Source organism: Schistocerca nitens, chromosome 9 (genome assembly GCF_023898315.1).
Source record: "Schistocerca nitens isolate TAMUIC-IGC-003100 chromosome 9, iqSchNite1.1, whole genome shotgun sequence".
Taxonomy (NCBI): domain Eukaryota; kingdom Metazoa; phylum Arthropoda; class Insecta; order Orthoptera; family Acrididae; genus Schistocerca; species Schistocerca nitens.
The window spans coordinates 35200556-35222012 of NC_064622.1; the positions used below are offsets into that span (position 1 = coordinate 35200556).

Consider the following 21457-nt stretch of genomic DNA (forward strand, 5'->3'; position numbering starts at 1 on the left):
TTTCTCCTTTAAGACTCGTATCAGTTCCTTCGTTACAGCCACTGGTGAGTCGGGAAACGTATTGTCATGAGAGCAGGCGCGTGTATCAGCCAGGGAAGAAACGTAACAGTCACCAGTTCGCCCAGGGACTGAGAAGTTGGAAATTTGTTAGGAGGGAGAAATGGGTGTAGGGACGGTATCCTCACACGTGACGCAGGACAGACGACAGATCTCACGGTAATCAGAAACGTAACAGGAGAGATCACGGCTTAGGCGTAGCATTGCGTCCTAAACCGGGAACTCGCGAATTCGTTTTTTATGACGGGCCATTAGCAGCAATAAAAGGGCGACGGCAAGTGAGCCATTACAGCCGGCGCGGGTAGGACGGGTAGTGCAGCGGGCGCTGCCTCTGGACGTAGTCCTGCCCCCCGGTCAGGACTATTCTGGGACTGACGGTGACGCTCACACGTGAGTCACTCCGACTGTCCCTCGAGAACTGTGTCCGCAGCAGCCATCTGCGGTCACCAAAACCTCACCACCTCTACAACAAGACTAGACGATTGCACTGTGCTGCAGCTTCAGGCAGTTTGCTGTTCTGTAGAATAGTTGCCTGCAGACCGAGGGTTTATTTGCTTTCATTCGGTGCGGTTGTAGGTTGTCGTGTCCACAATGAAAAGTAGAATCCTTGAGCTACACTACTGGCCATTGAAATTGCTACACCACGAAGATGACGTGCTACAGACGCGAAGTTTAACCGACAGGAAGATGATGCTGTGATATGCAAATGATTAGCTTTTCAGAGCATTCACACAAGGTTGGCGCCGGTGGCGACACCTACAACGTGCTGACATGAGGAAAGTTTCCAACCGATTTCTCATACACAAACAGCACTTGACCGGCGTTGCCTGGTTAAACGTTGTTGTGATGCCTCGTGTAAGGAGGAGAAATGCGTACCATCACGTTGCCGACATTGATAAAGGTCGGATTTTAGCCTACCGCGATTGCGGTTTATCGTATCGCGACATTGCTGCTCTCGTTGGTCGAGATCCAATGACTGTTAGCAGAATATGGAATCGGTTGGTTCAGGAGGGTAATCCGGAACGCCGTGCTGGATCCCAACGGCCTCGTATCACTAGCAGTCGAGATGACAGGCATCTTATCCTCATGGCTGTAACGGATCGTGCAGCCACGTCTCGATCCCTGAGTCAAGAGATGGGGACGTTTGCAAGACAACAACCATATGCACGAACAGTTCGAAGACGTTTGCAGCAGCATGGACTATCAGCCCGGAGACCATGGCTGCGGTTACGTTTGACGCTGAATCACAGACAGGAGCGCCTGCGATGGTGTACTCAACGACGAACCTGGGTGCGCGAATGGAAAAACCTCATTTTTTTCGGACGAATCCAGGTTCTATTTACAGCATCATGATGGTTGCATCCGTGTTTGGCGACATCGCCGTGAATGCACATTGGAAGCGTGTATTCGTCATCGCCATACTGGCGTATCAGCCGGTGTGATGGTATGGGATGCCATTGGTTACACGTCTCGGTCACCTCGTGTTCGCATTGACGGCACTTTGAACAGTGGACGTTACATTTCAGATGTGTCAAGACCCGTGGCTCTACCCTTCATTCGATCCCTGCGAAACCTTACATTTCAGCAGGATAATGCACGACCGCACGTTGCAGGTCCTGTACGGCCTTTCTGCATACAGAAAATGTTCGACTGCTGCCCTGGCCAGCACATTCTCCAGATCTCTCACCAACTGAAAACGTCTGGTCATTGGTGGCTCCTCACAATACGCCAGTCACTACTCTTGATGAACTGTGGTGTTGTGTTGAAGCTGCATGTACACGCCATCCAAGCTCTGTTTCACTCAATGCCCAGGCGTATCAAGACCGTTATTACGGCCAGAGATGGTTGTTCTTGGAACTGATTTCTCGGAATCTATGCACCCAAATTGCGTGAAAGTGTAATCATATGTCAGTTCTAGTATAATATATTTGTCCAATGAATACCCGTTTATCATCTGCATTTCATCTTGGTGTAGCAATTTTAGTTGCCAGTAGTGTAAATACGGTCCCCTATTATCTGATATTTATTCTTGGTTCTTACTAGTTTTTGGTAAATATCTTAATTAAAGCAGTAATACGGCAGCCCTTCATTTGCATTCAATATGCACGTGGATGGACATATAGGCTCAGAAACTAAGTTAACGTCTTGCTTCCCTGTTTTTAATCTTGCGTAATTTTATTCTTCTTTGCAATAACGTGGTAGTTTAGTGGCGTACGCTTCTCAGACAGACACTCGACGGATGTATGTTATTGAAGTTTCTTAGATTATAACCACATTTTTTACAGTGTCTACGGTTCTTTTTGCCGTAGTGCCTCATCCCCTGCACTATTCGCCCCAATGCTCTGACGTTTATTGTTTGTTGACGACTTCCCCTCCCCTTGGGGTTGGGTTATGTGACAACGAACATTGGGGGTCTCTCCGCGTGAATATCAATGTGACTGCAAGTAGTTTTATTTAGGTGTACTCTTAATTGCAGCACTTATTCAATATTTTCATGCGAGAGATATTCTGAAAGTAAGGAACGATAGGTCGGGAAAAGGAAACCACTGTGAAAATCAAAACAGTTTTATTTGCAACACTTAACTACTGCTTCCAGCTACTTATCTCCATAGACGTTTGTCATAGCGTTGTACCAACATTCCAATACCCTTGTTACAGAAGGCAGCCACCAGTGCTTTCCGCCAATTCTCTACTCTGGTCTACAGCTCGTTGTCTGTGCAAAAATGTTGTCTTCATAGCCAGCGGTTGGTGTGAGCACAGATGAAACTGAGAGGGAGAAAATTACGGGCTTTATTGTGGGTAATCAAACATTTCCAACTGAAAACGATTCAGGAGCATCTTCATTGCCCCTGCAGAATGCGGCTGAGAATTGTCTTGAAGAAGAAAACGCACGACAGTTATGTAACGTTGGCTGCATAGCTTCAGGCGAAAGTACTCACCAGACCCTCGTACTTGGCGGGAGACACTATTGTTCTAGGTGTCTTTATGTGCTCCTCGTGTACTCAGCACTAATAAGAACGACGTAACGCGATCGACGAGCATAGGAGAGACACTGCCCAAATCACCTGTGCAAAACTTCATCGGATTTTCACTGTCGTTCCATTTCGCGACCGATCGATCCTTACTTTCCGACTAACCCTCGTTTGTATGTTACAAGGATGCTTTCTTTCATACAGGATGAAAAGTATTTAAACCGACAAACTCTGGGAGGTTGTAGGGGACATCAAAACAAATATTTTTTCCTTAATGCCATTTTTTCCTATGAGGATTATTTAAATCGGAGGAGGCCGTACTACGCTCTTCGGTTGTTAGAGGCTGTATTGCGATCTTCAGTTGTTAGAGGGCGTGTTACGCTCTTCAGTTGTAGGCAACAGCTGTCCATCAGTGCAGCAGTGCATTGTCTCTGTTTACTAATGGAGCGATACACCTGGAGTGAGTACACTGGTATGGTTGGTGTGTACTACATAGCGCACCACAGCGGACGAGCTGCACAGCGGGTTTGTCAACAACAATATCCTAATCGCCGTATTCCGCATCATACAACCTTTGCTGCTGTGTACCAACTTCTGCGTCATTTAGCAGTTTACCTGGAACAGTCCTTCGAGAGCAATTATTACGTCCACTTCACTTACAGAGTGTTCACAACCTGGAACCAGTTGATTATCCACCCCTGTGGTACCTGGAGCCGTGTGAAATGCATCCTAGATTTCCATCCTCTGTGTTGTTTACCGATGAAGCAACGTTCGGGCGTGAAGGAGTCTTCACCACGCACAATTCGCATGTTTGGAGTGAGGATATCCCACATGTCACAGTTGCTAGCGCTCATCAAATGCGGTTCTGCGTTAATGTGTAGGTCACTGTTGTTGGGGACTGTTTAATTGGGCCGTATCTGCTACCTAGGCCATTAAGTGGCAGGCACTATTACAAATTTCTCGCCAGAGCATTGTCAGAATTGCTGGAAGACGTCCCACTCCCAACAAGACAACGCATGTGGTTCCAACATGACGGGGAGCCGGCACATTTCAGTCGTCGTGTGAGTCGATTCCTGGACCGACGGTTCCCAGAAACGTGGATTGGCAGAGGTGGTCCTGTACCATAGCCTGCTCGATCCCCAGATATGTCCCCTCTGGACATTTTTGTGTGGGTACAGATGCGCAACCTTGTTTACGCAACTCCTGTTGCATCAGAAGAGGATCTGGTTGCCCGGATAGTAGTAGCAGCAGGAACAATTCAGGATACTCCTGGGGTTTTCGCCCATGTTAGACAGAACACGATCAGACGGTGTAACTTTTGTTTACGTGTCAATGGAGGCATTTTTGAAAATCTTCTGTAATTGAAATTGGGTTGTGTCAATGAGTTGTCTAGTGGTCATAAAAATGGAAAGTGTTTGTTGGTTTAATTAATTTGCCGCCAGAGAAATCTTCCTCTACCAATTTAAATACTCCTCATAGGAAAGAATGACATTAGGGAAAAATTATTTGTTTTGATGTCCCCTACAACCTCCCAGAGTCTGTCGGTTTAAATACTTTTCACCCTGTATGTAGAGCCATCTGTTGATGCTGCCTTAACACAGTGAAACGAGTGTCAAAAAATTATCATTTAACAGCTGTTTGCGGTTTATTCAAGTTTGTATCACTGACGCTTGTCTGGTTACACCGCCAAATCCCGGGTGATCGGCACAGGTTGGCTCTTGCGAAAGACTTCGCGCTCTTTCACTATCCGTCGTAAGGACATGGTGGTTGGGTGCCGCTCCCTTGTACGGAAAGCGACCTAGTCCTGGAAGAGCTGCCGCCGCCGCCGTGGTAGGTGAGAAGCAGCTGTGTGCGCACCGCGTGACTCCGCAATCAATATGGTTCCAGGGCGACGCGGCAGGGCCCAGGGGCAACACGGCGCCAACACACTGCCAGGCCCGCTCGCTTCATTCATTCCTCCATTCACACACTGTGTTTCGTGATTTCCACCAGCAAGAAGAGCGAGGCAATTTCTACTTTACTTTCAAAGTTGATTCAATGAGGAAGATGGTACTGCAGTTCCTCTATTAAATCGTCGCATGAACCTCAAAATGACAGATATGCTGTCAAGTGACTGCGATCTAGAAAATCGATTGAAATTGATCAACAGAGAAAAGGTGAGCGGGATACCTACACGATTCTTCATGAAGCATGCCTAAGAATGTACTCCTCTTCTAGCAGCAGCGTACAGTAGGCCGTTCGAGGATCGTACGTGTACACCAGTTTGTTTGGCTCTTCAGCGTATAATCCATATACCATAACGAGTTGCGTCTAATAAGAAAGAAACATCAAAAGTACATTACCTAACTAAACGAGTAATACAGTATATCTCTCGTTTTTGTTTAACTTTACTTGAGTGTTCCGGACATACTAGATTAATTAGTGGCCCTCGAACACAGGAGGAACAGAGCCGATGAGTTTACGAAAGCACTGTCACTCTTTGTACTACAGCAGCATCTTATTTCCTTGACTAAACAGTTAAGCACGCTCTTCCTTTCACAACTAAACAGTTGAGCCCGTTCTTCATTTCACTAGCTGTAGGCTCTTTTAACACAGACATGGACATCCATGCAGACTAAAAGACTGAAGTTGCTCCTATATGGACATCCTAGCTTCTAGTTACTTCGCTGTTAACAGTTTCGCGTGGTTGTCATGCTGCTGTCGCTCCTTTTTGCCCAGAGAGTCTTTCGGAAAAGCGCAGTCTGTCGTATTCTTTTACTTCACTGAAGATATTACAATCCGATCACTCAGTTAAGAGATTTTCTATTTTTCTGACTTAACACTATTACTGTTAAATTGTCCTAAAACAAATAAATGTTATGCAATTACAGTTTCAAATTTGGTACACTTGAAATTATCTGACCAAAATTGTATCCATTTATTCAGTGAAAGTATCGTTGGTAAGATTGTTCTAAATTAATTATTCAGCAAACCTCCATCTGACTGCGTCTGTGAACTTGTCTCTTGCACACATTCATTTTGCCAGAAATGCAACATGTATTTGACTCAGCAATAAAATTTAAGAGAATAATGGCATTAAGATGGTACTGGAAAATTAGCTTTTGGGCCTGATGTTTACTTGGTTCTTTCATTGGTGGGTAACTGTACTCTACTACTCATTTTCATATTCAATTTAAGCAAAGTATTTGGATTATGATTCAGGCTCTTAGATTTAAACACAGTGTTGATCTCAATATATATATTGTTAAAATTTTAAGTCATACACAAAACCTACCGTAGCACGAAATACTCTTACAAAAATTTTACCAAACGCTTACTGTGTCAAACCTTGGACATACAAATCCTAAGTCTGAATATTATCTAACAAAACCAATTTTAAATCATTATATATCTTCTCTCATTTACGTGCTAAGATTTGGTCTGGGGCAGCGAGCGCGACCTACCTTACAGCTGTCACCACACGTCTGCTTTCTCTGGGCACCTACCTGCGACCCCTCGGTTTTTACTGCGTGTGCCCAGCTCTCTTAACCAACAAAGAACCTCCTACTCAAAGAAATTATACTCGTTCCACCTTGCTGTTGGCAACTACCGACTATTTTCTGCAGCTACCCTGATCAGACCTTAGCACATACCTTTCACACTGATTCTGTTGTTTGCCAAATGTGTTAGAGGGCATGAAACCAGTGCATACACTAGCACTTGGTAGACATTCCTGAACTGGTTGAGTGGACCAATTTCCGACCTGTTCCGTTGCATATCGATATGAGATGGAACTAAATGTGAGAACTGTGTAGTGAAGGCGAGTGGTCGACTTCGGTATATAGGGAGAATTAGGAAAGAGTGGTTCACCTGTAAAGGAGACCGCATATGTAGGACGCTGGTGTGGTCTGTTCTTGAGTACTGCTCGAGTGTCTGGGATCAGTACCACCTCGGATTGAAGGAAGTCATCGAAACATGTTGACTGGAATACTCTCTTTCAAATTCTGAAGGTGGCAGGAGTAACATACAGGGAGCGAAAGGCTATTTACAATTTGTACAGAAAGCAGATGGCAGTTATAAGAGTCGAGGGACATGAAAGGGAAGCAGTGGTTGGGAAGGGAGTGAGACAGGCTTGTAGCCTATTCCCGATGTTATTCAATCTGTATATTGAGCAAGGAAACAAAAGAAAAATTCGGAGTAGGTATTAAAATCCATGGAGGAGAAATAAAAACTTTGAGGTTCACCGATGACATTGTAGTTCTGTCAAAGACAGCAAAGGACTTAGAACAATAGTTGAACGGAATGGACAGTGTCTTGAAAGGAAGGTATAAGATGAACATCAACAAAAGTAAAACGAGGATAACGGAATGTAGTCGAATTAAGTCGGGTGATGCTGAGGGAATTAGATTAGGAAATGAGGCACTTAAAGTAGTAAATGAGTTTTGCTATTTGGGGAGAAAAATAACTGATGATGGTCGAAGTAGAGAGGTTATAAAATGTAGACTGGCAATGGCAAGAAAAGCGTTTCTGAAGAAGAGAAATTTGTTAATATCCAGTATAGATTTAAGTGTCAGGAAGTCGTTTCTGAAAGTATTTTTATGGAGTGTAGCCATGTATGGAAGTGAAACATGGACGATAAATAGTTTAGACAAGAAGAGAATAGAAGCTTTCGAAATGTGGTGCTACAGGAGAATGCTGAAGATTAGATGGGTAGATCACATAACTAATGAGGAGGTATTGAATAGAATTGGGGAGGAGTTTGTGGCACAACTTGACAAGAAGAATGGACCGGTTGGTAGGACATGTTCTGAGGCATCAAGGGATCACCAATTTAGTATTGGAGGGCAGCGGGGAGGGTAAAAATCGTAGAGGGAGACCAAGAGATGAATACACTAAGCAAATTCAGAAGGATGTAGGCTGCAGTAGGTACTGGGAGATGAAGAAGCTTGCACAGGATAGAGTAGAATGGAGAGCTGCATCAAACCAGTCTGAGGACTGAAGACCACAACAACAACAACATCGAAACAATTCAGAGGCGAGCTGCTAGATTTGTTGTCGGTAGTTTCGAACAACACTTAAGTGTTACGGAGATGTTTCAGGAACGCAAATGGGAATCATTGGAGGGAAGGCAAAGTTTTTCGAGGAACGCTGTTGAGAAAATTTAGAGTATGGGCATTTGAAGATAAAATACTGGAAACTGGGGCTCATACCGAGGCATATAGAGAGTCGTCTTCCCTCGCTATATCTGCGAGTCGAATAGGAAAGGAAATGACTTGTAATGGTACAGGGTACCCTCCACCAAACACCGTACGGTGGCTTGGGGGGGATCTAGGTAGATGCAGTTGTAGAAGACATTTGATGAAAATTTTATTTACGTAGGTTTCTGTTTCATTACATGACTGCTTACCATTAAGACTGCTGAGTACCAAGCGTGAGTGCATCAATGAGGTACTGTGTGGTAAAATGCAGTACGTAGCAAACTGACTCTCGTTCTCGAGGACTCGGTTTCGAATTGTCTATCCAGAATATACGTTTAGAGTTAGGTCGTTTTCCATGAGGCGAATAGTGGAAACGTTCCTGTGTAAAGGACGGAATTTCCTCACCAACCGTTGCCCATCATCTCTGTCTACACTCATGTATCCCCAAGATACTGCCCAATGCGTGACGGAGAGTATTTCATCCCTACATTACCATTTTTGGTCCTATGCTATTCGCCTATTGAGCGAGGGAAAAAGGACAGTCTACATGCCTATGTATGCACCCTAATATCTCTTGCCTTATTCTCATCATCTCTACATGAGTTATACGAAGATGACGTCAGAATGGTCCCAGTCTTCTCTAAATTAACATGTTCGTGCGAGATGATGGCCTTCACCTGACGAACTTTATTCTACTCGCCGCCTTGCATTTGCTGACGGAGAAACTGGCTGTCTCACAACAACACCAAATGGCTGAGTGCTGCCAATACCGGATTTCTACACAGGAGCCAGCAACATGGCATGTTCGAGTCCACGCTCCTGTTTAACACTCGTGTGCCTTTGGATGCTGACACCTAGCAAGCAGGGGGAAGAGACCGGCCGACCACACGAGTACCGACACCAGGTAAATCGCGGATGGGTTATCAAGGGTCTCGTAGGATTATGAGTGCGACCGTGTGCCTCCACCAGCAAGCCCGTAATGGCCGCACCTGCTCGCCGGCATTCGGCATCGATGCCAGGCTCACTATCTTCTTCTGCGACCGCAACAATTGATTTCATTCTATGGACGCCACCTAGAATTCAGCACGCAGCTGAATGAGTCACAGACGAAGCTGGTGCGAAATAACGATGACCTGTAAACATTGTGTATAAATGACTGAACTCTAATAATATTTTACTGGCGTCGTTGAAACTTCACGAGTTCCCAACAGCTGACCGGACTGCACGCAGAGATGTCTCCTCTCGGCCCTGTGCAGCTTTTTAGGTACCCATTCATATATTGTCGATGTCGATGTGAGATGCTATAGACCAGGGCTTAACAACTGGCCGGTTTTGAGCGCGAGTACTCGCGTCTGCTCACGTACGTGCTCGCGAGCAGGTGCAAGGTCGCGGAGTAGGGAGGGAGGGGAAATGCGCGCACACGTTTGAATGTGATCTCGCGTTCTTAGCAGATTTAACTAGCCATCTGAATGCTTTGAACATTTTACTACAAGGTAAAGATCTGCTAATTACTCATTTCGTAGATCGAATACGAGATTTTAAAATGAAATTGACACTTTGGGTGAGTCAGCTGGAAACAGGAAACCTAGCTGATTTTCCTAAATTATCATCCATGCAAGATGTTCACAAAGACTGTGAACGTTATTCACATAGTTTAGTTGATCAGCGCTTTCAAGATCTGACAGCACTAGACAGTGATTTTGATCTGTTCTCTCCATATTCAGCGAATATTTAAGAGATTCGTCCTGAGCTGCAGCAAGAAATTATTGACCTGCAGTGTGACAGAGAATACAGAGACAAATTTCAGAACGAGAAAAACATTTTGGAATTCTACAGACACTTCCCTCAGGATAGATTTCCTCGTTTGCACAAACTGGCGACTACAATAATATCAATGTTCGGTTCCACGTATGTTTGTGAGCAACTGTTCTCTGCAATGAAATGTAACAAGACGCGCTTGAGAAACGCGTTGTCTGATCGAAATTTAAACTGCACGCTGCGCCTCAAATGCACAAGAACAATTACTCCGAACATAGACGCAATTGTAAAGGGCCAAAAGTACAAGTTAACCGAGAATCCCACACTTCAGTGACACCTCTTATTGTGAAACAGTTCACAAATTAATGCGAATGTAGAGGCATACACTAAGCTAATAAAATAATGTGGCACGTGTACGTTCTCCTTTATTTGTTTCATTTGTCGCAGTAATAATTCGTGAGTGATATCCCTGCAGGTGAGCGCGGATTTACATTGACTGGCGGCAGCTGTTGTGTGCCCCACGTGACTCTCCCCACTCTCCGCTCTGATCCCGTAGTGGGGGTAGCGTGCTCGCGCTGCTCCGTACTCGCGCCTTGCTGCTCACAGCTTGCTCCGCGAGCACGTATGTTGTGAAGCCCTGCTATGGACTGTCGCTACTGTTACTGTAACCCTGTACCATCAGGTTATTTCTGCTTTTTATAGGTATTATAAGTTTTCACCTTCAGTGTGAGATTCTATTTATTACATCAAACGGCAATTTCTTCCAAATCATCATACACGCCCTTACGATTTTCAGACGAAAATTCGTTTGAAGCTTATTTCGTGAGATATTTGGCCCGGTCACGATCAATGGACCACCCTGTATGTTGACGAACGTTAGCGTTGTTGTCAAACTGTGACTGGTTATCGACTACCAGTTTCACAGCAGACTAAATACACTACACTGTGAATCTGTTGTCAGCATGCCCCACCCTTTAAAAAGCCACCCTGAACGAGAATCTACATCGGGTACCTCTTATAATCCCCCACGCATGCTTCTACGCAACGAACACTTTCTTTTTCGAAGGAACAGTTGCTCCAGAAAATGATGCCAGAAGACACTACTGAGTAAAAAATTCCCTGTCTGACGAATAAAGCTAAACACCCAGAAGACACGATTGGCTGTCAGTATACCTTCGTACACGTACACACCGTCAATGGGTATGTAAGTGGTTAGAACTGCAAGTCTTGTGATAACATAACGACCATGAGAGTGCGTGGATGTCGTTGGTGGTTAGTATTCTGGGGCGTGAACAGCGCCAGATGGTAAGTGTTTGCTGTGAAGGACACGGAGTTGCTGCGTACTCGTGTGAAACAGCATTATCAGCACCTGACAGAGTTTCTTGGTCTCCATTTGGCTGGCTTCTCGAATCAAGCATTATCCAAATTTGTGGCCAGCGGTTATACTGCGTGAGGAAGTGAGGAGATCGAAACTCCTCGCCGAGGTTCCAGTCGATCACGTTCGACCAACAACAGGAAGGATTGCCGTATTGTGCACCAAGCACGTTGTAACCCCTTCACAACTGCACCTGTCTTTCATGAACAAGCAATATATTCCCTGCAGCCGGACTGTGGAAATACCGTTCAGTGCGAAAGCTGTCATTAACACCGCAACACTATCGGCTGTGATTGCAGTGCTGCCGTGACCAGGAAGCACGGACTGTTGATGAATGGCGTCGCTTTGTGTGCGGCTATGAATCGCGGTTCTGTGCTACGCTGGATGACCGTCGTTGGCGAGTTAGGAGACGATCTAGGGAGAGGCTCCAATCTGTCAGTGTCTTGGAGATGAGCAGTGGTTCTAGTCTCGGCCTTATGTCGTGGGGAGCCCTCGGGCATGACTTCAGCTCACGGCTAGTGGTGATTAAGGGGACTCTGACGACACAATGGCGAGTTAACAGACACTCGGAGTGCTCTTATGTCAATCTCATGCAACAGTATATTGGTGCCATTTTTCAACAGGACAATACTCGTCCACATTTGGCACATGTGTCAATGAACTGTCTACCAATGTTTAGATACTCCCTCAGCCACGAAGATGCCAGTCCGAGGTAGAAAATGCGTTGCGCTTGATCGGGAGTCAAGTTCTTCTCAATGCCAGTATCCAGGATCAGTTTGACCAGTTATATTAGTTATGGGCCACTTTGCCTCAGGATAGGGTACAACGGTTTTATGACGTGTTTTACAAACGAATCAGTGCATCCAGGCCAGAATGGGTGTAATGTGATGCTGATCAGTGGGTTTATATTGTCTAGTTCTTTGTAAATTTGGCTCGATTTTGTAATTACTGAAATAAATTCACACACCCTACTCAACCTGAAAAGTTTCATTTTTATCCTGCTTCGACTTTTATGTCAGGCACTCTACGATAAGCAAGAGACGCGAGGAACGTGCTTCTTTTGGAAAAACAGGTACTTCTGCTTCCCTGGCCTACGACTTTGTCTGACATGTCTGGCATATGACTGGGCTACAGCTTATCCTTTGCGGTCTTCCATAAAAACAGTGCAGATTCCTTGTGGTCTTACAGGATTCTGGGACCGTGCCCTGTACCACTTTCATTCGATACCGCGACTTTTTGAAGCTATGATCGGTGTTTAAAGTCCTCATCATTTGTTTTTTCCCTCCAGTCATGTATGTGTTGTACCAATTTATCAGTAAGCTTTACTGACAGTCAGTAGAATTGCTCTGGCTGACACGTCACGCAGTGAGTTGCCTTATGGATACACTAGTACCTACGTGTACAAAGCCCTGAGCTAGCGCCGGCTGATCTCTGAGACAAGTTATAACTGATGTTGCCTGTCGTTTACTAAAAATAACTTCATTAATATGTAGTGGCGTTACTGGTTGCCGGCAGCTGTGGCCGAGCGGTTCTAGGCGCTACAGTCTGGAACCGCGCGACCGCTACGGTCCCAGGTTCGAATCCTGCCTCGGGCATGGGTGTGTGTGATGTCCTCAGATTAGTTAGGTTTAAGTAGTTCTAAGTTCTAGAGGACTGATGACATCAGAAGTTAAGTCCCATAGTGCTCAGAACAATTGAACCATTTCGAACCTCCCTCGTGCGTGGGTTTGTGGGTGTTGTCCTTAGCGTAATTTAGTTTAAGTTAGATTAAGCAGTGTGTAAGCTTAGGGACCGATAACCTCAGACGTTTGGTCCCATAGGACCTTACCACAAATTTACAAATTTTTCGTTAAAGTGACCCCACGTTTCTTCTATGAGAAAACGGTTTTTTTCCCAATAAGACAAGTATCAACGGTAGTCTGAAGCCATCTGCAGTGCCACAGACTATCAGCATTGTTGCAGCTCCACTTGTCACGACGGCAAAGACAGGTACGTGGGCAGTGGTGAATTCTATGTCAATATTGGGCACAGGAGTAACCCAATGTAGTCTTTTCAGATTTGTACTGCTTCCGCGTACAGGGTCACGATGTAGCAGTCCATGAGCTGAGGCTACGAGGAGAAGGAACGGTGTCTGTTTGCGTACATCACTTCAGTACGGGCTTAGTGTGTGCCATAATGGTGTGCGGTGGCGTTTACCCCATATAATCACCTTTGATTCACATAGCCGATTAGCCGATAACTTAGGCAACAGCTGTTAAATTCCAGTTTTTTTTTTTTTAAAAGAAAGGCCAGTATCTTTGATTTACCTCTCTGAAGTTGTGGCCTATCAATGTAATTCGACATGTTGTTATATGTGATGTCCTGACCCACATCGATTAGGAATATGTCCGACTATTGACCTGGTCAGCACTTTCTTCACATGTCTCACCTACCGAAGACGTGTGCTCGTGGGTTACGAAGAGACTATCACGCACTCACTCGTTATCCACTATCAATAACCATCTGCGGAATACAGGTTAAGTGGTGCGATATGACGCAACCACGTGAGTTACTGAACTGTCCCCCTCTTTTATAAATAAAAATATAACACGAAAATGTGAAACCACCTGGAGGCTAATCTGTCTATAGACGTGCATTGATTTAGGATTAATTTTCAAACAGGTTAAATACAGCCCAAAAACAATCACGAACACAAGAGAAAGGACAGGTGGTTCAAGTGGCTCTGAGCACTATGGAGCTTAACATCTGAGGTCATCAGTCCCCTAGAACTTAGAACTACTTAAACCTAACTAAGCGAAGGACATCACACACATCCATGCCCGAGGCAGGATTCGAACCTGCGGCCGTAGCAGTTGCGCGGTTCCTGACTGAAGCGCCTAGAACCGCTCGCCCACCCGGGCCGGAAGAGAAAGGACAAAATTACGTTGAAAGTCGGGAGTGAATAGAAACATAAGCTAGAGACAACAACTTTAAATTTCCCATCATATAAGTAGCTGTGGGCAAAAAGCATTGATAACTACACAACCCGAGGCTTCAAGTTATACCAACAGCGGTCATCTGCCACGCCGTGAACACGCTGATTACATGAAAAGTATTCACAATTGCGAACAAAGACAAAAATCAACTGCAGAATGGAATGACGACAACGGAAGTATCTGCCGGACGGGGCTCGAACCCGGATTTCCCGGTTATTGCGAGCGGTCGCCTTACCACTTGGCTACCCGTGCACGACTCACGGCCAGACCCGAACTTCCATAAGTCGTCAACCAGGTGTCTACGACCTGTATTCGTACATCCATTATGTATATTCCCGTACAGGTCAGACGCTGTACTTGAAAGTGGCTAGCCCGGTATCGGCAGAGAAATATGATATGCTCTGATTACAGGTACAGGGAAACTTCTGAAAGAAGGAACATATATAACAACAAAAATAATCATTTCATTAAGTCCGAGATCGGGATTGTAACATACTGCCAATAAGTATTACTAAAATTATTTTCGTAAGTAAGAAAACATTAAAAGCTAACTAAAAAAAATACTTTCGTCATCAGTGAATGGCGCCGCGAAGTAACTCGGCAATTACTTCACTTAAAATGGCAACACACACTCCAGCAGTAAGTGTCCAATTACAAACCATTAGTGAACGGTTGCTGTGATAAGCACATGCGCCAATGACTGCAAATATAACGTCATTAAACAAGAGTCAATTTTCGTTGAATTCGGCTCGCTTAAGACAACCCACTAAAACTGGAAATCAGACAAAAGGTTTAAAAGGAACTTTACACAAACATGAAAATAAAATACTTTTTTGAAGGGCAAGAAACACATTGATGTACGAAATTAACATACCTCTAGTAAAGCAGAGTGCTGTTAGAAGAAGGGCAAAACACACTCAGCAATTAAAGCCCAGTCAATGAACAGGGTTTGCAGATGCCCGCCTGCATCATGCCGAAACAAAGCTGAATTCTGTCGACCCACATGTTATAACTTTCCATCAGCACATAGCGCCTTTGTAATGTGGCACCAACTAAAGTCGCTTAGCATTGACTGTATTCCATTTTTGGCGATCCAGAAAATCCCCACCGCCCAGTTGGTTACAATGGCCAGGTCGATCGGCTGCAACAAAGAAATTCGTAGACGCTGTATCTCCATGTAAGGCCGTACACGACGGCTTAACGCCACACCGTTGCTTGCTTTCCACTCTTGTGCACTGCAAGTTTTAAGACCATACCACCTCGTGACTGGCGTAAACTCAGCTTCGACGAAGCACTGCAATCTGCTCAGTGGCAAACCATCACATTCCCTTGCTCGTCCCTGATTGTCTACACCTGTCTGCGCTTTCTTCCTGTAAGCTTCGGTGCTGCAAGTGCGCGAGCGATATATCGCATATCGATAGCAGGACTCTCTGCAACTGACCACAGACCGTCTCATTATCAAAGCTCGGTTTGCCTCGTTTCTCAGTTACCCCCAAATCACTCACATGTTTCATCATGTACCATTCCAACTACTATGGTTACTCAAATTGGCTAAAATATAATAAGTTTTTTGCTTGGTCATCTTCTGCAACAGCTGTTAAAATCAGTTGTTATTGGTTGTTTCCTTTTGAGTTTACTGTCCTTTAATATGTCGAACGAAGTCTTTCACATCAACCGCTGCTAGCAGGAGGGAAGAAGCAGTGGTTTGGAGAATCTGTAGAGAAACACCGTAAACAAAACAGTGTTTTTAATTTAAGGCAATCAAAAATGTACAAACATATGGATCCAAAAATCTCGGGTGAACAGCCTGGTATGAGTGTGCATAGGACACAATATTTCGGCAGTCGACCACGTTGCCGTCATCAGGTGCGCTGATGTACTGAACGGCGGTGTATGTATAGGACAATCCCCCTCGCGCTCCTCCCTCAGTAGGTGCGGTCCGCGCCCCGCGCGCGGTCGATGTATAGCGTCCGTTCTCCCGCCGTCTGGGCGCTGCGTCCTAGGTCTTCTCGTTCAGGAGGGTCTGCCGGCACCGCTCTCGTTATTCTTCCCTCCTGCCCCGAAGTCGGTACACTCTGGGAAATATCCTTTTTCTTCTAAATCAGGTTGATCGCGGGTTCCCACGCCTTGCCAAGGATGTAACCGCTGTCACGATTTAGTTGTGGCTCCCTTACTCTGATCTCTACGGCTTCTTTGATGACACAGTCCCAGTATTTGGAAGTCTGTGTCAGGACTTTGGTTTGGTCATAATCCGTGCTGTGGAGTTCCGACAGGCAATGCTCAGCGATGGCCGACTTACTGGGCTGTTGCAGTCTAGTGTGCCGTTGACGTTCTCGGCATCGGTCCTCAATGGTACGAATGGTCTGCCCTATGTATACACTCCCGCATTGGCAAGGTATCTGATAAACCCCTGATTTTCGTAGACCAAGGTTGTCCTTGACACTACCGAGAAGGCTCTTGGTTTTGGTTAGAGGACAGAAGATGGTTTTCACTTGGTGTTTACGTAAAATGCTTCCAATTTTTCCGGATAAGGCCCCACGAAACGGAATAATAGCCAAGGCCGCCTCCTCCTGAGGTTCATCCTCAGTTACTACCCGTGCTGCAGGTGTGGGATGTAGAGCCTTCCGAATTTGCGCTTCATTGTAACCGTTCGTCCGAAACACGGTCTTCAGATGGTCCAGTTCTTGCTGGAGACTGTCCGTGTCGGAGATGGTGTGAGCTCTGTGTACAAGAGTGTTGAGCACGCCGTTCTTTTGTGCCGGGTGGTGGCAACTATCCGCATGTAGGTACAAATCGGTGTGCGTCTTCTCCCTTTACACGCTGTGGCCCAAAGTGCCGTCAGCTCGTCTTCTAATCAAAACATCTAGGAAAAGGAGCATCCCATCCGTTTTGATCTGCATGGTGAACTTAATATTGTCGTGTCTGGAGATGAGATGTGTGAGGAAGTCTCCCAGTTTATCTCTTCCACGTGGCCAGATAACGAAGGTATCATCCACATATCTAAAGAACCAGATGGGTTTTAGATGTGCTGATTCAAGAGCTTCCTCCTCGAAATGTTCCATGTACATATTTGCGACAACGGGTGAGAGAGGACTGCCCATGGCTGCTCCTTCTGTCTGCTCGTAGTATTCACCATCAAATAATAAGTAAGCTGATGTCAGAACATGTCTGGAAAAGTTGGTGGTCTGTTCGTCAAATTTCTTGCTGATGACTTCCAAGGATTCTACTAACGGAACTTCAGCGAATAGAGATACCACGTCGAAGCTCACCAGTATGTCAGATTCCTTAAGCGTTACGTTGTTGATGCATCCCAGGAAATCCACGGAGTTACGGGTATGGTGTGTACATCGCTCAACGTAAGGGCTAAGCAGTTGTTTGAGGTGCTTGGCGAGAAGATACGTTGGGGCACCAATATTGCTGACAATGGGACGTAACGGAATCGATTCGTTGTGCACCTTCGGCAGTCCGTAAAGTCTAGGAGGAACAGCAGCGCTCGGGCGTAGCTTCTTGGTAATCTCGTCAGGGAAGCCGGAATCCTTGAGAAGCGCCAGAGTCGCCTCTCGACCCTCTTGGTAGCATCGGTGTCAATCTTGCGGTATGCGCTGTCAACAAGTAGGCCCCACATCTTCTCAGCATAATCCTGGTTCAAATGGCTCTGAGCACTATGAGACTTTACTTCTGAGGTCATCAGTCCCCTAGAACTTAGAGCTACTTAAACCTAACCAACCTAAGGACATCACACACATCCATGCCCGAGGCAGGATTCGAACCTGTGACCGTAGCGGTCCCGCGGTTCCAGACTGTAGCGCCTAGAACCGCTCGGCCACTCCGGCCGGCACATAATCCTGTCGGGATAGGATAACTGTTGCGTTGCCCTTGTCTGCAGGGAGCGGTAGGGGGTTTTTTCCTATATATAAATGGCGCCGGCCCGCCGCCGGTCAATGCATCAGCGCACCTGATGATGGCAACGTGGTCGATTGCCGAAATATTGTGTCCTATGCACACTCATACCAGGCTGTTCACCCGAGATTTATTTCGTCATGAAATACGCCTGGAGAAACTGAAGACTCACATCATAAATATCCAGTTTGCAGATTAGCCACGGAAGATGATTCATAAATAAAAGCGAAAAGCGTCTTGTCTAAAATTCTCTTTAATTAAATTGCAGTAGCCTCGAGACGGAAAAACAAATTATAACTAACAAGGGAACCTCCCCATCTCACCCCCCTCAGATTTAGTTATAAGTTGGCACAGTGGATAGGCCTTCAAAAACTGAACACAGATCAATCGAGAAAACAGGAAGAAGTTGTGTGGAACTATGGAAAAAATAAGCAAAATATACAAACTGAGTAGTCCAATGTGCAACGTAAGGAACATCAAGGAGCGTCTGAGGTTAGGAGCCCCGTGGTCCCGTGGTTAGCGTGAGCAGCTGCGGAAAGAGAGGTCCTTGGTTCAATTCTTCCTTCCAGCGAAAATTTGAGTTCTTATTTTCAGACAATTATTATGTGTCCCTCCGTCCGTCTGATGCGACTGTGAAACTGTAGCTTTCATTTGTTGCAGTTTATGTGTCAAACTCTTATATTTTCATCACCTTTTTGGGAGTGATTATCACATCCACAAGAAAACCTAAATCGGCAAGGTAGAAGAATCTTTTTACCCATTCGCCAAGTGTACAAGTTGGGTGGATCGACAACATATTCCTGTCATGTGACGCACATGCCGTCACCAGTGTCTTATACAATATATCTGACGTGTTTTCCTGTGGAGGAATCGGTAGACCTTGCGACCAAATATTTTCGGTTCCCATTGGAGACACACGTTCTGTCGTCTACTAATCTTACGGTTTTTCGGTTCGGTCACAAAACACGGACACTAAACTTATTACAGTGAACAGAGACGTCAATCAACAAACGGGTTGATCACAACTTTGCGAAAATAAGAGAAATAAACTTTTCACTCGAGGGAAGATTTCTCGTTTCGCAGCTGCTCACGCTGACCACACAACCACGGCGCTGCTGAGCTCAGAGTATCCTTGATGTTGCCTATCTTGCACATAGACTATTCAGTTTGTATATTTTGCTTATTTTTTTCATAGTTCCACACAACTTCTTTCTGTTTTCTGGATTGATCTGTGTTCAGATTTTCAAGGCCTATCCACTGTGCCAACTTATAACTAAATCTGAGGGGGGTGCGATGGGGAGGTTCCGTTGTAAGTAAAATATCATTGTTTGTTACCCTCTTGGTGTCATAGTTTTAGTGGCCAGCAGTGTATTCATAATAAACATTAAAATTGTGAGATTTGCCAGCACGAGCACGCACGCACGAGAGCTCGGTTTTGGCGCGCGGTCATGTGAGGTGAGGGAGGGTCGGCAGCTGGTGAAGCCGGAGGGCATGTTGCAGCGTGGCGGTGCGCGCCGGGCGAGGCCTTCCTCACGGACGACCAGTGCGCGGTGTGCATCTGTGGCCGCGACGGCGACCGCAGCACCGCCTTCTGCGCGCGCCGCCGCTGCCACAACGACGGTACGCAAGCCGGCGCCAGCTGCCGCGGCGCATGCAGCAGAGGGGCCCCGGGCGAGCTGAGCTCTTCCTGCCTCACTCTGCAGTCTTGCAGTTGTGTCTGTTCTGACAAGTGCATGAAGAACAACTGCTACGGAACGTCTACCCGTCCTTCTTGCCCTTTGTCTTCAGGAATGATGGTCATCACAGGAGCATGTCGCTTGTGCGATACGTGGCTAAGTACCTGACACTGATTCTGATTCTGAGATGTCGTTAGTGTCTAAGCACCATACTTGCTGAAAGTGCCGCACTGGAAGCTGTGCACAAATTACGGCCTCTCCTGTCCATGAGATTCAGTGCCACCTGGCACCGTGGTGGTCGCGTGACACGGCAAGGAGACGTATTCAGGGTGGTCCATTGATCGTGACCGGGCCTAATATATCACGAAATAAGCGTCAAACGAAAAAAACTACAAAGAACGAAATTTTTCTACCTTGAAGGGGGAAACCAGATGGCGCTATGGTTGGCCCGCTAGATGGCGCTGCCGTAGGTCAAACGGATATTAACTGTTTTTTTTTTTTAATAGGAACCCCCATTTTTATTACATATTCGTGTAGTACGTAAAGAAATATGAATGTTTTAGTTGGACCACTTTTTTCGCTTTGTGATAGATGGCGCTGTAATAGTCACAAACATATGGCTCACAATTTTAGACGAACAGTTGGTAACAGGTAGGTTTTTTAAAATTAAAATGCAGAACGTAGTTACGTTTGAACATTTTATTTCGGATGTTCCAATGTTCTAGGCACTACAGTCTGGAGCCGAACGACTGCTACGGTCGCAGGTTCGAATCCTGCCTCGGGCATGGATGTGTGTGATGTCCATAGGTTAGATAGGTTTAATTATTTCTAAGTTCTAGGCGACTGATGACCTAAGAAGTTAAGTCGCATAGTGCTCAGTGCCATTTGAACCATTTTGTTCCAATGTGATACATGTACCTTTGTGAACTTATTTCTGAGAACGCATGCTGAAACAGCGTCAGTTCCTGTAAATACCACATTAATGCAGTAAATGCTCAAAATGATGTCGGTCAACCTCAATGCATTTGGCAATACGTGTAACGACATTCCTCCCAACAGCGAGTAGTTTGCCTTCCGTAATGTTCGCACATGCGTTGACAATGCGCTGACGTATGTTGTCAGCCGTTGTCGGTGGATCACGATAACAAATATCCTTCAACTTTCCCCACAGAGAGCAATCCGGGGACGTCAGATCCGGTGAACGTGCGGGCCACGGTATGGTGCTTCGACGACCAGTCCACCTGTCATGAAATACCGCTTCAACCGCACGCGAGCTATGTGCCGGACATCCATCATGCTGCAAGTACATCGCCATTCTGTCATGCAGTGAAACATCTTGTGGTAACATCGGTAGACTATTACGTAGGAAATCAGCATACATTGCCCCATTTAGATTGCCATCGATAATATGGGGGCCAATTATCCTTCCTCCCATAATGCCACACCACACATTAACCCGCCAATGTCGCCGATGTTCCACTTGTCGCAGCCATCGTGGATTTTCCGTTGCTCAATAGTGCATATTATGCCGGTTTACGTTACCACTGTTGGTGAATGACGCTTCGTC

The 21457-nt window shown here is 45.8% G+C and overlaps 1 protein-coding gene across 1 annotated transcript in view; it reads left to right on the forward strand.

Annotated features, from left to right (window-relative positions):
• LOC126203543 (U-reduvitoxin-Pr21-like) overlaps nucleotides 1-21457 on the forward strand; it is a 117473-nt gene that overhangs the window by 23023 nt on the left and 72993 nt on the right. Inside the window, exon 2 of the mRNA XM_049937867.1 lies at nucleotides 19715-19834. Coding sequence (XP_049793824.1) covers nucleotides 19715-19834 — 120 coding nt within the window. The remainder of the gene's footprint in view (nucleotides 1-19714; nucleotides 19835-21457) is intronic.